Source organism: Lissotriton helveticus, chromosome 5_1 (assembly GCF_964261635.1).
Source record: "Lissotriton helveticus chromosome 5_1, aLisHel1.1, whole genome shotgun sequence".
In the NCBI taxonomy this organism is placed as follows: domain Eukaryota; kingdom Metazoa; phylum Chordata; class Amphibia; order Caudata; family Salamandridae; genus Lissotriton; species Lissotriton helveticus.
In genome coordinates, this window is record NC_136065.1 from 1,081,169,104 (window position 1) to 1,081,183,983 (window position 14,880).

The 14,880-nt window shown below is 47.2% G+C and overlaps 1 protein-coding gene across 2 annotated transcripts in view; it reads right to left on the minus strand.

Annotated features, from left to right (window-relative positions):
- Window positions 1–14,880, minus strand: part of SEMA4G (semaphorin 4G) — a 662,424-nt gene that overhangs the window by 192,475 nt on the left and 455,069 nt on the right. For both annotated transcript variants that reach the window (XM_078643647.1, XM_078643648.1), the window contains exon 9: window positions 7,719–7,882. In XM_078643647.1, coding sequence (XP_078499773.1) covers window positions 7,719–7,882 — 164 coding nt within the window. The remainder of the gene's footprint in view (window positions 1–7,718; window positions 7,883–14,880) is intronic.

The following is a 14,880-nucleotide window of genomic DNA, read 5'->3' on the forward strand; positions in this document are numbered from 1 at the left end:
ATTATTTCCCACAGTGGAGTGTTAGTTAGCTTTAGGGCCTGTTCTGAAATTGAGGCTACCACAGAAAATCTGATTTGCTAGTATTGAAGCTCTCCACCATGACGTGCGTGGAATGAACTAGTGGAAAGTATGGTTTGCACAGGTAAATGTCTGATGGTTCTTGCTAAACCAGCCTCTGGATCACAATCGAAGGATCTCTCGTTTTAAGAATGCCTGTAAGGTTGAGTGAGCTTGCTAAGTTATCAGGAGCCTCTGAACCAGGTGCCTTTACGGTTGGCATACAGCATTCAGATGGCTGTGCTCTATTCCATAAGGAGTCAGTGGAATGGAAGAGCGGGATCGTCTCTTCATAATAGACCAGGGAGCAGTCTGGATGCTCTGTTTTGGGGAGATGTTGTTTTTTGGGAAGGACTGTATACCTCGTTTTGCTGTTGTATTAGTGGAACAGAGCTCAAAATAAAACTTACGTCTAAATAAGTGCAATACAAGTTCACAGATGCTTTAAATATCTCTTGTATGGGACACTGTGAGGACCCTGGGAGAAATGTCTTAATCTCCCAAATGGCTAGCGATGGGTCTAATGAAGCACTCTCAGAGAGAATGTTGGCAGAATGCAGAATTGCGAAAAAAGGCATAACATGAGGAAGACGTTGCCAAATATAGGGAAAGTTGGCCTTTATGCTATATTTCGTACTCACATTTCCGGCAGATTGTAATTGATGTGGCAGTGCACTTTAGACAGCCGGAAATGTATAGCAAATAATTTTGTGGAATGTAGCCAGTATAATGTTTTGCTAATAGCTTGCAGTTCCGGGAATGTCACATTAGCACATCCCATCAGACTAAAGCATAGAAACGCCTTACGAAAATAGGACAGATGTTCCACAGCAGAAACATCTCAGGGTAAGTGGTCATATTAATTAGTAGAAAGGGCAGGAAAGTGCAGTTGTTGCATTCTCCAGCCCTTTCCCTTAGGTCAGCACTCCAGCAGCTGTAAGCAGGGTCACCGCAATTGTGCAACAATGGAGGTTTAAACTAGGAGGCAAGATTAAATACATTATGTGTCAAGAAAAGAAACATTATGTGCCCTAATGTACCACATCCTGTGGCACTCTTGTCATTTTAACACACATTAATAGTGCAAACGTTTCACCTCATTAAGGCCTGCTTTCCAGTTAAATACTGCACTCAGCAGATGTGATCAGTTAACCTTGGCAGAGGGTCTCTTCTCTGCATGGCATCTTGCGTGGTGTTTTTTTATTTATTTTTACAAACTTTGACCTATTTGAGGTAGAAACAATTTTGTTCCTTGGAATCTGCAAATTATTCAGCAGAAGTTGGATCATCTGGCATCATCTGGCAACTTCAGCAAATCCATAATTGGGACTAAAAAACACCACATATTTTGAGTGGCCCTGGATATAGTACAGTTGCAAAGGTAACCACAATCAGCATACTACCTTGGTGCAAGTGGCTGCAACCCCCTTAGGTGCTGGCACCAATGAACAAGAGATACTTAGCTCATGTTCATTTTGCTAGCTATTGAAAAAGACTCGCTTAAGCCGGACCACATTTCTGATATGAGAATGGTCCAGACCTGGTACTAGCGAGTGGGCCGGTGGGCCAGGCCCACCCAAACATGAGGGCCTATCCTAGCAGGAGCCTTGGTCTTCGCAGTTAGGGCATGAGGCCAATAGAAAATGGGCAGTATAATTTAAAACGTTCCTCCGAACGTTGTTTTTCTTCCTGTTCTGGGAGTTACGTGATTGGGGATGGTTGTGAGAAAAAGCCCAGACCCAATCACGTAACACTTTTTAGAAGGGTGGGTTATTTATTTGGCACAGAGTAACTTTTGCCTACCATCCTGCTGGGTGGATATTTCCTCTTCTATTTCAACACTGGAGAAAATAAGTTTGTTTACTTTGTTTCACCTTTCCCGACCCTTGCAGCAGCTTATCAGATCAGGCTGTGACACAACGTTTGACTATCCAAGTAGGTAAGAGAATATGTTACTATTTGATCTTATTTTTACCTGCACAGGCCCAGCAAGGCACATACTCTGGTATGCTTCATTTAAATCGTTTTTATTAGGGATGCAAGACAACAATAAAAATGTCAAGATAACTGGTGATTAATGGTCCTGCTGGATAGCAATCCTTTGCTGGTAGTTTTGAAATGCAGATAAACTGTATTTTATTTGGATAGCTCAGGGGTTATTGCCTTTGTCACAGAGATTCTTGTGTTACTTGCAGTTCAGAAGTTATACTCCTAACATAGGACAGTGACCTATGAACTGTCATCAAACAGCTGCATAAAAACATGAATGGTATAGTTAGAACTTCACTTTGTTTTGTGTTGCTATATAGTTAGAACTTCCCCAATCTTTCATTATTTTAATTTTGCTAAAAAAGAGTTTGGCCAGATATACATTTTTATTAGTAAAGCCAATCTTTAACCACTGGGGTATGCTTTAAATCACGAGTTTGCGCTTCCCCAGCTCAAACCCTCTTAAAATATACTGCCCACCATTATGAATAAAGTGATTCCTACACCTTGTAATCCTCATTGGCTTATGTGACATTCCCTTTAGACTGATTTACATACTTGTATGATTTGTTGTCTCAGTATAATATGTGCATGATGTAAAGTACTGTGACACCCTACACTATGAGTAGCGCTATACAAAAAATGAAATGCATATGAGAAAAGGGCTACAGATAGATGATGGACACTGGTGGAGGGTGGTAATAAGGAAATCCGAGGAGGTGGTCATGGGGGAGGGGCTGTGGAGCAATGAGGGGCACTGTTGGAGGGTGGCAATGAGGGCATTTGAGGAGGTGGTCATGGGGTGGAGGGGGAATTACAGAGAGATGGGGCACTGGTGGAGGGGGGCAGCGAGGGTGTCTGAGGAGTAGGTCATGAGTGGGAGAGGCTATGGAGAGATGAGGGGACCTGTTTGAGGGTGGCAGTAAGGGAATCCAAGGAGGAGGTAATGAGGGTGGCTACAGAGAGATGAGGGGCACTGTTGGGGGGTGGCAGTGAGGGAATTCTAGGAGGAGGTCATGGGGGGGCTACGGAGAGATATGGGGCACTGTTGGAGGGTGGTAATAATGGTATATGTGGAGGAAGAGGTCATTGGTGGGGCAAAAAGGACCAAAAGAGACTTTTGCACTAGCGCTAAAGCTAGCCCTGTCATGGCCTTTCTGTTTCTATTTAATTAGCAGTCAAATAATTAGGGCAATTGTGGAACATATTTTAAAGTGTGTGCTAATTATATTTACTGCTATATTCAATGTTTTAAGTTTAAAGGTGATATTACTAATGTTTCTACTGGAATAATGAAAGTGAAGCTGGATGGTGGCTGATGTGGGACTGGGGCCCAAAGTCAGCTGTGAGATAAGGGGCCAGGAGAGGGATGGTAGAAAAGTGGATAATCATGCCTGGAAGTATTTGTGTTGAAGCCTGGCCTGCTGGAATTTAGGGTTTGCACTTAGGTCCAGACATTGCTCTTACTTTCAAATAACTCTCCACATGCTCTGTATACACACAGAATTTATCGGCTGTATCATGGGGACTGTTTGCAAGTGTAATGTAATCTAGGGCGTGTAGGCTACCACAAGAAGCGACAAATTGGGCCCGCAGTGGCCCACCCAAATAAAAATTCCTGGAGCCGGGCCTGGAATGGCCAAGAGAGTGCTATGCTCCTTAAATGAGTGGAAGCTAAAGTCGTTGTATGTGGGCTGATGATCATAGCCTTGCAGCTTCTCCACACAGACGGCATGCCAGCAAGAGTTGTCAACTAACCAGGGCTTCATGTACATGCATGACATCCATATTAGCCCCATTTTGTGTACGATACCCAATGCACAAGACAATGCTCTCTCCTTTTTCCACTGAACATAGGGTAGACGGCCCTGCCAACAAACACATTCTCCCTTCAGACACAATAAGATAGGGAGAGGTCTGATTTGTTACTGATTGGTAATCTTTAAATATTAAAGTTCAGAGTATTTGTCCTACCCTTTCGGTCCTGCGTTTTTTGTTTTGTGCAGAACAGCTCCTTTGTGGTACCTCTGGTGTCTGGCTAGGAAAGAACACAGGGAGCCAGCCGTAAGTGCTCCTACGCAGAATCCCTCCATGCTGCTGGACAATGACGTACAAAATGTATCCCCTTTGATTTCCCTTAAGAAACTAGCTTCCCTTGATGCTTATGGGCTGACTGCATGTTTGGCAGCATAGTATGTGGCTTTGGGGGGTACCGTTTTTTCCTGTATCGTGAGGATAACTCCCTACTTATCTGAATATATTTATGCAGTTTCTCGTAACAAGACCTTGCTAAAACATCTGAGTGGGTGGTGAGAGTCTGATAGTAAATGACACAGATCCCTACTTGAGGGATCCATTTGATCTCTTGCTCCGGGCACTCCTACCTGAAGAGCCACTCCTTAAAGGGAGTTGATTTTAAACTCTGGCTCGAAGTACTACACATTGTGCCCTAAAAATCTAGTCTTTCCAAATTTGCCAGCGAGAGAAGCTGCAATTTGCTCTTTGTCCGAGGTGGCCAGAATATCTGAAGTTCAAATAATGCTTAATTTTCGTTGGAAGACAGATACATTTATCCTTCCTAGACAAGACAACTACCTTTTTGGGTGTGGGCCAGCATTGATACTGGTCTCCCTAAAGTTGAGACCAAGCTTGGTGGAGTTCTCATTCTGGACTTTGATTTGCTTGACATACATGCCTGAATGTCACACTTGCCACCAAGGAAGCGAAAAGAGGCCATTAGCTCCACCACAGGGCCTGCCCTCCAATATGTGTATCTCCCCAAAGAAACTAGAGGAGCAGAGTTACAGAGGTGGGATGACCATCTGTGCCAACAGCTACAGGTGTGCAGCTTGAATAGGGGCCTTGTCTTGTGCTTATACTCACCAAATACCAACGAATAATTTCCCCACACCCTAGAAGTCCACAGAGGCAAGAGGGGACCACAGGCAGAACGCAGTTCCATAGATTCAGAAAAACACTCCAATTTGCCTTAGCTGGTGCCACAAGGCATAACTCTGAAGTGCCATTACTCTCAGATATCCATAGAGCTAAATAATAACGACCACAGACAGTCTTATGTTGTTTTTACAGTGCACACAATCCCGTCAAAATGTGGCCAAAGATAAAGGCATCAGAAAAGCCTGACCATGATGGTTTGGGGGTTCAGATAGGAAGCAGTTTCCATGAACCTATGTAGTCAGAAAGGTCATTCTGCAATCTCAGAGAACTACTGCAGCTTTCCAAAGAACTGATTCAACCAGTGCTACATGTAAAGGGTCCTTCATTTTTCATTTCAAAGAACTCAGTTTCACATTCTTCTACGTCTTAAAGTAAAGGAAAAATATCATACAACAATGTCTCAAATGTGAGTCAATGAGAAATGACAATTTAGAAGGTAAACTAATTACACAAAACACACAGTCCCACTTTTAAGTTTCAACGTAATTATAATAACAAAAAAGAAGACGGGTATCGATATATACTTTACAAGGAATAAGAAGCAACATCAACCATGTCTTTAAAGTTGTGTACTTAGGTGCAAGGTGAACACGTTGTGCTTGTGAAAAAAGTGTTTTAAACGGCGCAAGTGGAACACGTAAGAAATAGAAATTCGCTTTTTCTTTGGCAAATATTTGAAAAGAGTGTCATTTATTTACAATACAACAATGAAAAAATCATGATATAATTAACAATTCCAATTAGGATCATACAAGTCAACGGCGCTTCAATCTTCATGACTTGAGGTCATCATCAGGACTAGGAACACACAGAAAAAGAATGCTGCCTGTAGAAAATCCTAGGCATGTTGGAGAAACTGCACTGGTGAGAGCTGTGTTTGGCGTCTGCATGGCGTTCTGTCTCAAGTCTTCCAGCTGGGTTGTCCTCTTCTACGGTTCATCTAAATTAGTCTACATTCCCATATCAGACTTCCACTCTGCACCCCATGGTCAAGCATTCGCCAACTAAGCAATCTCAATGCCTGACCTTTTTAAACAGAATTTATTATACTTATATTTCCTAAAGTGATCCCAAGCACAATACATTCCTTGCTCAGGTCCACAGCTCCATTTTTGATCCATTCTGATCCCACTAAAGCCGTTTTATTACTGAGTTTCTTTTCACCTTATCCCAGCACTTGGACAGAAGCAGCGGCCAAATTAGGCTGCATTCCCGGTAGTGTCTGTGAACCCCGATTTAAGCACCTCAGCATTGGAAGAAATCTTACTTGATGGATGCACCCATTCATTTAATCTTTTGCTCCAGACACTCCTACCAGAAGAGCAACTTCTTAAAGGAAGTTGGTTCTAATCTCAGACGCATTTTACTGAATCTTCTCTCTGCCTCGTTTGGTTTTTGGACAGCTCTCTCTCCCACTGATCAAGAGCAAAAGCAGCATGGCACACGTGTTTAAACCAGCCCTGCTCACTTCCTCTCTCTTTCTTTCTGTTCATTCTTTCTCCCTCTGCCGCTCTATCTCTCTAGCATTCAGGGCCGGACTGGGAACTCAAAGCAGCTCTGGCAAGTTTGTCAGACCAGCCCCCGGTGGGTGGGGGGATGCAAGTTTGATGCACCGATGCTTCTGTTACTGGGGGCTGATGTTGCAGCACTGCCAGGGCCGGACTGGCCATAGGGGGCACCGGGCAATCCCCCGCTGCGCCGCATGGGTGGGGGCCGTTTTTTTTACAGGGCCGTTTTTGCTGCAAAATTGACCCTGTACCAAAATCGGCCGAAAACCGGCCCCAGCAAAGAGCTTGGCGGCACCTCCAACCCTCCCACTCCCCTTCCCCGAGTGGGGAGGAAGCAGGGGGGAGGGGGGGGCGGCCGAGCACTTTGCCAGGGCAGGTTGCGGTTCCCAGTCCGGCCCTGAGCACCGCTGCAAAACTGGCCACTAGTAACAACACTGATCCCACCGCTGCAAAACCGGCCCCCACCCTTCCAGCCTCCTAGGGAAATTCCCTATGGCCAGTCCATCCCTGCTTGCATTCTCTCCTTTTTGACTACTCTGTGCCTGTTCTCAAATCTGAGGGAGTCGAAGATAGAGACAACGGCTGTCGACCTCCAAACCGGCCTGTAATGTCTCCAGCCCCCTGGCGGCTGCACAAGACAGTAAATAGCCAGACTGGCCATGCCTCTGTGTTTTTTTAATTATTTGGTTGCAGGCTGCTCCTCATAAATAGGCAACTATGAAGCAAATTTGCTTCCATGTTTTTACGGTTCTGTTCGCCTCAATCGCATTCAGTGAAAAGCTGAACCTTCTTGTTAGCTCCCCACTGGTAGCTTCCACTGTCCGCATCACTATTATTGTTCCCTGTTGAGGTTGTGGCGACGAGTGTGCCTTCCATGCTGTAGGAAATGTACCTGCTTATTACTGACTAAGTAAAACGTGCCTCCCACCGAGAACTACAAATAACACAAACTCATCTATAATATACAACAGACCAGCATGTTGTGGGGAGAGGAAACTAAATAGAATCAGAGTCCTTCTTGGACCTACGGCCTGCAGTGAACCCTCCTTTGTGTTGCAAGTTGCAGAATAACAATTATTAAAGGACAGAAGTGCGCCCAAGGAGAGCCCTCAATGGAACGCTGACGTTCAATGTCATTCTACTCACAGACACAGTAGTGAAGCATAATGCTCCTGTATGCACAAAGACAGTTCACTGCCATCTTACCACTGCAGTGTGAAGGCAGCATAGAAGGTGGTGGTGTCCCACGCGCCAGTGTTCAACGTGTACACGCTCTTGAGCACCTCGTAGTGCCGGATGAAGCAGAGCAGGTTAGCTTTCAGGAAAGATGTCCACTTCCTCTGCAGAATCTTCTTGCCTCCCATGTCGCTCTGGAAATGAAATGAAAGCTTGAAATAACACCTTTATTGGGTCTGCCATCTCTTCAACAGTGCTTGAGGCTACCGTGCGGTTTCTACTGGTGCACGAGAAATGCTGCAATGTGACTGTTATAATTTTTTCAAGACACATCAACTGAAACTGATGTGGCTGAATATTCAGGTGAATATTCCGGTGAGCAGAGCTCTGTCTAACTGAAAAACAAGAGAACAACGACCTGCATGAATTAAGGCATTTACTCAAGTAATCATAATTGAAACCTATGCAACCACTCTTAGTGACAGATGACAAGTACTGGGTGTGCCTATAAAAGTCACCCCAATAATGCAACACTACATAAAGTAATTGAGAAGAACAAAAGTAAATGATTTGCAAAATGTATTTGATCTTTTTCAACTTGCAAATTCCCAGTTTTTTACCTTACTTAGATGTACCTGATCTGATTCTCAGCCATCCAGGCACATACAACTGTAAAACCATGAACCTGTCAGGCTAGGTCTTCCTGTAACCTGAAGAAGACCTAGTGTTGTCCAGTTAGCGCTCCCTGGGAAGACTTGGGTGCGAGTTCATAAATCACAGTGGTACATTAAACAGAAACAGAATGTGGCCCTCAAAGATACCCCATGCTGTAGAACACTTGGCTGACCTACTCTTACCCAGGCCTACTTACTCCTCAACGTGCAGGCATCAGTATACGAGTCGATCACTCAGCATCAAGTAAACTAGAGCAATGCAATATGAGGGGAGGCATCAAGCAGTCCCAATGGATAAAAAGTCTGGTGACCATTTGAAATGGTCTTCACTAGATATGGGCATTGAACTAAATATGATTGATTGAACCAATTCTAAAATCTAAATGTAACTTGTTGGATTTTATTCCATAGCAAACAATTTAGGTCCCGATTAAGAGTGGGCTGGCTTTTTGGGATGCTGCGTATCTGGCATATTTAAGCATAATTCAGGCTGGTATCCCCACGCCTAAATCTGAAATGACTATTCATTGTCTCCGGAATGAGAAGTAACTTTGCATCCCGAAAATACCGGATGAAAATTCACATTTTTCCTAATTCTGGGGACTATTTGTGGGAAAGGCGGGCACACTATGATGTGTCAAACAATACGCTACCTATAAACATACTACTGTAGCTGTGAGGACAGCACCTTCTCGAAAACCATGGCCAAGAAGGTGAAAGTCCTAATGATGGCAGCACAGTCCCTTGGGGTGAGCAAATGCATGAGTTGCTCCCACTGTATATACAACGTTTTTTTTTTCTTTTCTTCTTTTCTCTATTTTTACCTGCAAACAAAGAATGTTGTTTTGGGCAAAATCATATGTTGTGTCCGAGCCATGTAGTTGGGTTCTATGAAAAAATATCAGGTAATAAGGTTATTTTTTGTCACAAAAATCCTATGTTGAATCTTTCTCTTGTAGAATTGTGTCCTACCTCATTAAACATTCCTCACTTGAGAAAAATTATTTGCGACATAGCTTTTGTTTGCGAAAGTCTCCGAGTTCATGGACTGTGGAATCTGTTCTGGTATTTCTCAACGCGGAGAAACTGTTCATAAAGTGGTGTGTCTTCATCCCCTGTGGAGTTCATGGCCTGATGGGAGCGGGACAGCCGCGCGGGGGACGTCAGATTCATTTGCGCACTCGGCTTAGTTCTGCCACCAAGTGAACCGAGACCAGGAGCTAGTCTGGAGAGAGGTGTCATCAAGGTCACACCGGCCTGTCCCGACCCGAAAATAACACCCCAGCACGCCTTGTACTTGGCGCATTCAGCAATAACAGCTAGGAATTCCTGGTTAAAATGTCCTGTTAAAACTCCATGTAGAAACTGTCGCGGAGGCTCGCGCCACGGGCCGATCTGAATTAACAGTGGGGGAGGTCAAAGCTATCGGCGGGGGGTGAAGGGGTGGGGGATAGTTTTCATTTACCTCATGCAGACTCATGGTTCCTGTGCGTGTTGCCTTCTAACAAACTTATCGATGAATGTGCTCCAAATCTGAATAAACCCTGAGCATACATTGACAAAGCCAAGAGGCCTCACCTTAGAGACCCATTGGCTCTGGCAATGCCTTTTCATCATGCTGGACAGCATCAAAGAAGATGCGTACTGCATGAAGAAATTATATTAAAAAAAAGAATAAAAGAAGAACCCTGTGTCTTTTTGTAGACTGGTGCAAGGGTTAATTAAACATGTACACATTCACCTACAATGTGACGCAAGCTAGCAGCCGCATCACTGCCTGTTTTAAAAAAAATTGATAGAGCTATGGGTCAGGGTGGCAAGTCGGGGAGGGCATGGGGGTAGCAACGTGGAGCGGGTGGAGAAGCAGATGAAGAAATGAGAAGCAAGACTGGGGGAGGTGGGGGGGATGACGGACCCTTAATGTTGGCATACAGGGACCATTCAGCGCCAATAAACAGGACACATACACCATAGATGGTATGTGCCCCAAAAGACCAAGTGCGGTCTTCACCCATTTATTTTATAGCCTCTGACCACACCTGGCCAGAGGATGCACAATCTGTATTTACAGGCAGTGCTTGAAATGAAAAAATGAAGTGGAGGTACTCTGTACCAGAGTACCTGCTTGTTTCTGAGAAGTGCTGGTACTCTTCAATTAAAAGTATTACGTTTTTCTTCAGGAGTGAAGGTACTCTCTCAAAATAACAAGCATTTACAATGCAATGGTCTCGGCATCATTAAAGGTAGAGCTATTGGCATTGCTCATGACATTTTTTTTTCTTTAAATCATAAATAAATGGCATTGTCATTTACATTGTCAATACACACCACTCTGCACTCAACTGCACTCACCTGCACTGCACTCACCTGCACTCACCAGCACTGCACTGCACTCACCTGCACTCACCTGCACTGCACTCAACTGCACTCACCTGCACTGCACTCAACTGCACTCACCTGCACTGCACTCAACTGCACTCACCTGCACTGCACTCACCTGCACTGCACTGCACTCACCTGCACTGCACTCACCTGCACTGCACTGCACTCACCTGCACTCACCTGCACTGCACTCACCTGCACTGCACTCACCTGCACTGCACTCACCTGCACTGCACTGCACTCACCTGCACTGCACTCACCTGCACTGCACTCACCTGCACTGCACTCACCTGCACTGCACTGCACTGCACTGCACTCACCTGCACTGCACTCACCTGCACTGCACTGCACTCACCTGCACTGCACTGCACTCACCTGCACTGCACTGCACTCACCTGCACTGCACTCACCTGCACTGCACTCACCTGCACTGCACTCACCTGCACTGCACTCACCTGCACTGCACTCACCTGCACTGCACTGCACTCACCTGCACTGCACTGCACTCACCTGCACTGCACTGCACTCACCTGCACTGCACTCACCTGCACTGCACTCACCTGCACTGCACTGCACTCACCTGCACTGCACTCACCTGCACTGCACTGCACTCATCTGCACTGCACGCACTGCACTCGCCTGCACTGCACTGCACTCACCTGCACTGCACTGCACTCACCTGCACTGCACTGCACTCACCTGCACTGCACTCACCTGCACTGCACTCACCTGCACTGCACTCACCTGCACTGCACTGCACTCACCTGCACTGCACTGCACTGCACTCACCTGCACTGCACTGCACTCACCTGCACTGCACGCACTGCACTCACCTGCACTGCACTCACCTGCACGCACTGCACTCACCTGCACTGCACTCACCTGCACTGCACTGCACTCACCTGCACTGCACTCACCTGCACTCCACTGCACTGCACTCACCTGCACTGCACTGCACTCACCTGCACTGCACTCACCTGCACTGCACTGCACTCACCTGCACTGCACTCACCTGCACTGCACTACACTCACCTGCACTGCACTACACTCACCTGCACTGCACTGCACTCACCTGCACTGCACACACCTGCACTGCACTCACCTGCACTGCACTCACCTGCACTGCACTGCACTCACCTGCACTGCACTGCACTCACCTGCACTGCACTGCACTCACCTGCACTGCACTGCACTCACCTGCACTGCACTCACCTGCACTGCACTGACCTGCACTGCACTGACCTGCACTGCACTGACCTGCACTGCACTGCACTCACCTGCACTCACCTGCACTCACCTGCACTGCACTCACCTGCACTGCACTGCACTCACCTGCACTGCACTCACCTGCACTCCACTGCACTGCACTCACATGCACTGCACTCACCTGCACTGCACTGCACTCGCATGCACTCCATTGCACTGCACTGCACTCACCTGCACTGCACTGCATTCACCTGCACTGCACTGCACTCACCTGCACTGCACTCACCTGCACTGCACTCACCTGCACTGCACTGCACTGCACTGCACTGCTCTGCACTGCACTGCTCTGCACTGCACTCACCTGCACTGCACTCACCTGCACTCCACTGCACTCACCTGCACTGCACTCACCTGCACTGCACTGCACTCACCTGCACTCACCTGCACTGCACTGCACTCACCTGCACTGCACTCACCTGCACTGCACTCACCTGCACTGCACTGCACTCACCTGCACTGCACGCACTGCACTCACCTGCACTGCACTCACCTGCACTGCACGCACTGCACTCACCTGCACTGCACTCACCTGCACTGCACTCACCTGCACTGCACTGCACTCACCTGCACTGCACTGCACTCACCTGCACTCCACTGCACTGCACTCACCTGCACTGCACTGCACTGCACTCACCTGCACTGCACTCACCTGCACTGCACTACACTCACCTGCACTCACCTGCACTGCACTACTCACCTGCACTGCACTGCACTGCACTGCACTCACCTGCACTGCACTCACCTGCACTGCACTCACCTGCACTGCCCTGCACTCACCTGCACTGCACTGCACTCCACTACACTGCACTCCACTGCACTCACCTGCACTGCACTCCACTGCACTCACCTGCACTGCACTGCACTGCACTCACCTGCACTCCACTGCACTCACCTGCACTGCACTGCACTCACCTGCACTGCACTCACCTGCACTGCACTCACCTGCACTGCACTCACCTGCACTGCACTCCACTCACATGCACTGCACTGCACTCACATGCATTGCACTGCACTCACATGCACTGCACTGCACTCACCTGCACTGCACATACCTGCACTGCACTGCACTCTGCACTCTGCACTCACTACTCTGCAATCACTACTCTGCACTCACTACTCTGCACTCACTACTCTGCACTCACTACTCTGCACTCACTACTCTGCACTCTGCACTCACTACTCTGCACTCTGCACTCTGCACTCACTACTCTGCACTCTGCACTCACTACTCTGCACTCTGCACTCACTACTCTGCACTCTGCACTCACTACTCACTACTCTGCACTCACTACTCACTACTCTGCACTCACTACTCACTACTCTGCACTCACTACTCTGCACTCACTACTCGCTAATCTGCACTCACTACTCACTAATCTGCACTCACTACTCACTATTCTGCACTCACTACTCACTACTCTGCACTCACTACTCACTACTCTGCACTCACTACTCTGCACTCACTACTCTGCACTCACTACTCACTACTCTGCACTCACTACTCACTACTCTGCACTCACTACTCTGCACTCACTACTCACTACTCTGCACTCACTACTCACTACTCTGCACTCACTACTCTGCATTCTGCACTCACTACTCTGCACTCACTACTCTGCAATCTGCACTCACTACTCTGCACTCACTACTCTGCACTCACTACTCTGCACTCACTACTCACTACTCTGCACTCACTACTCACTACTCTGCACTCACTACTCTGCATTCTGCACTCACTACTCTGCACTCACTACTCTGCACTCTGCACTCACTACTCTGCACTCACTACTCTGCACTCACTACTCTGCACTCACTACTCACTACTCTGCACTCACTACTCACTACTCTGCACTTACTACTCACTACTCCGCACTCACTACTCACTACTCTGCACTCACTACTCACTACTCTGCACTCACTACTCTGCACTCACTACTCACTACTCTGCACTCTGCACTCACTACTCTGCACTCTGCACTCACTACTCTGCACTCTGCACTCACTACTATGCACTCACTACTCTGCACTCACTACTATGCACTCACTACTCTGCGCTCACTACTCTGCACTCACTACTCTGCACTCACTACTCACTACTCTGCACTCACTAATCTGCACTCACTACTCACTACTCTGCACTCACTACTCACTACTCTGCACTCACTACTCTGCACTCACTACTCTGCACTCACTACTCTGCACTCACTACTCTGCACTCACTACTCTGCACTCACTACTCACTACTCTGCACTCACTACTCACTACTCTGCACTCACTACTCACTACTCTGCACTCACTACTCACTACTCTGCACTCACTACTCTGCATTCTGCACTCACTACTCTGCACTCTGCACTCACTACTCTGCACTCACTACTATGCACTCACTACTCTGCACTCACTACTCTGCACTCACTACTCTGCACTCACTACTCACTACTCTGCACTCACTAATCTGCACTCACTACTCACTACTCTGCACTCACTACTCACTACTCTGCACTCACTACTCTGCACTCACTACTCTGCACTCACTACTCTGCACTCACTACTCACTACTCTGCACTCACTACTCACTACTCTGCACTCACTACTCACTACTCTGCACTCACTACTCTGCATTCTGCACTCACTACTCTGCACTCTGCACTCACTACTCTGCACTCACTACTATGCACTCACTACTCTGCACTCACTACTCTGCACTCACTACTCTGCACTCACTACTCACTACTCTGCACTCACTACTCTGCACTCACTACTCACTAATCTGCACTCACTACTCACTACTCTGCACTCACTACTCACTACTCTGCACTCACTACTCACTACTCTGCACTCACTACTCTGCACTCACTACTCTGCACTCA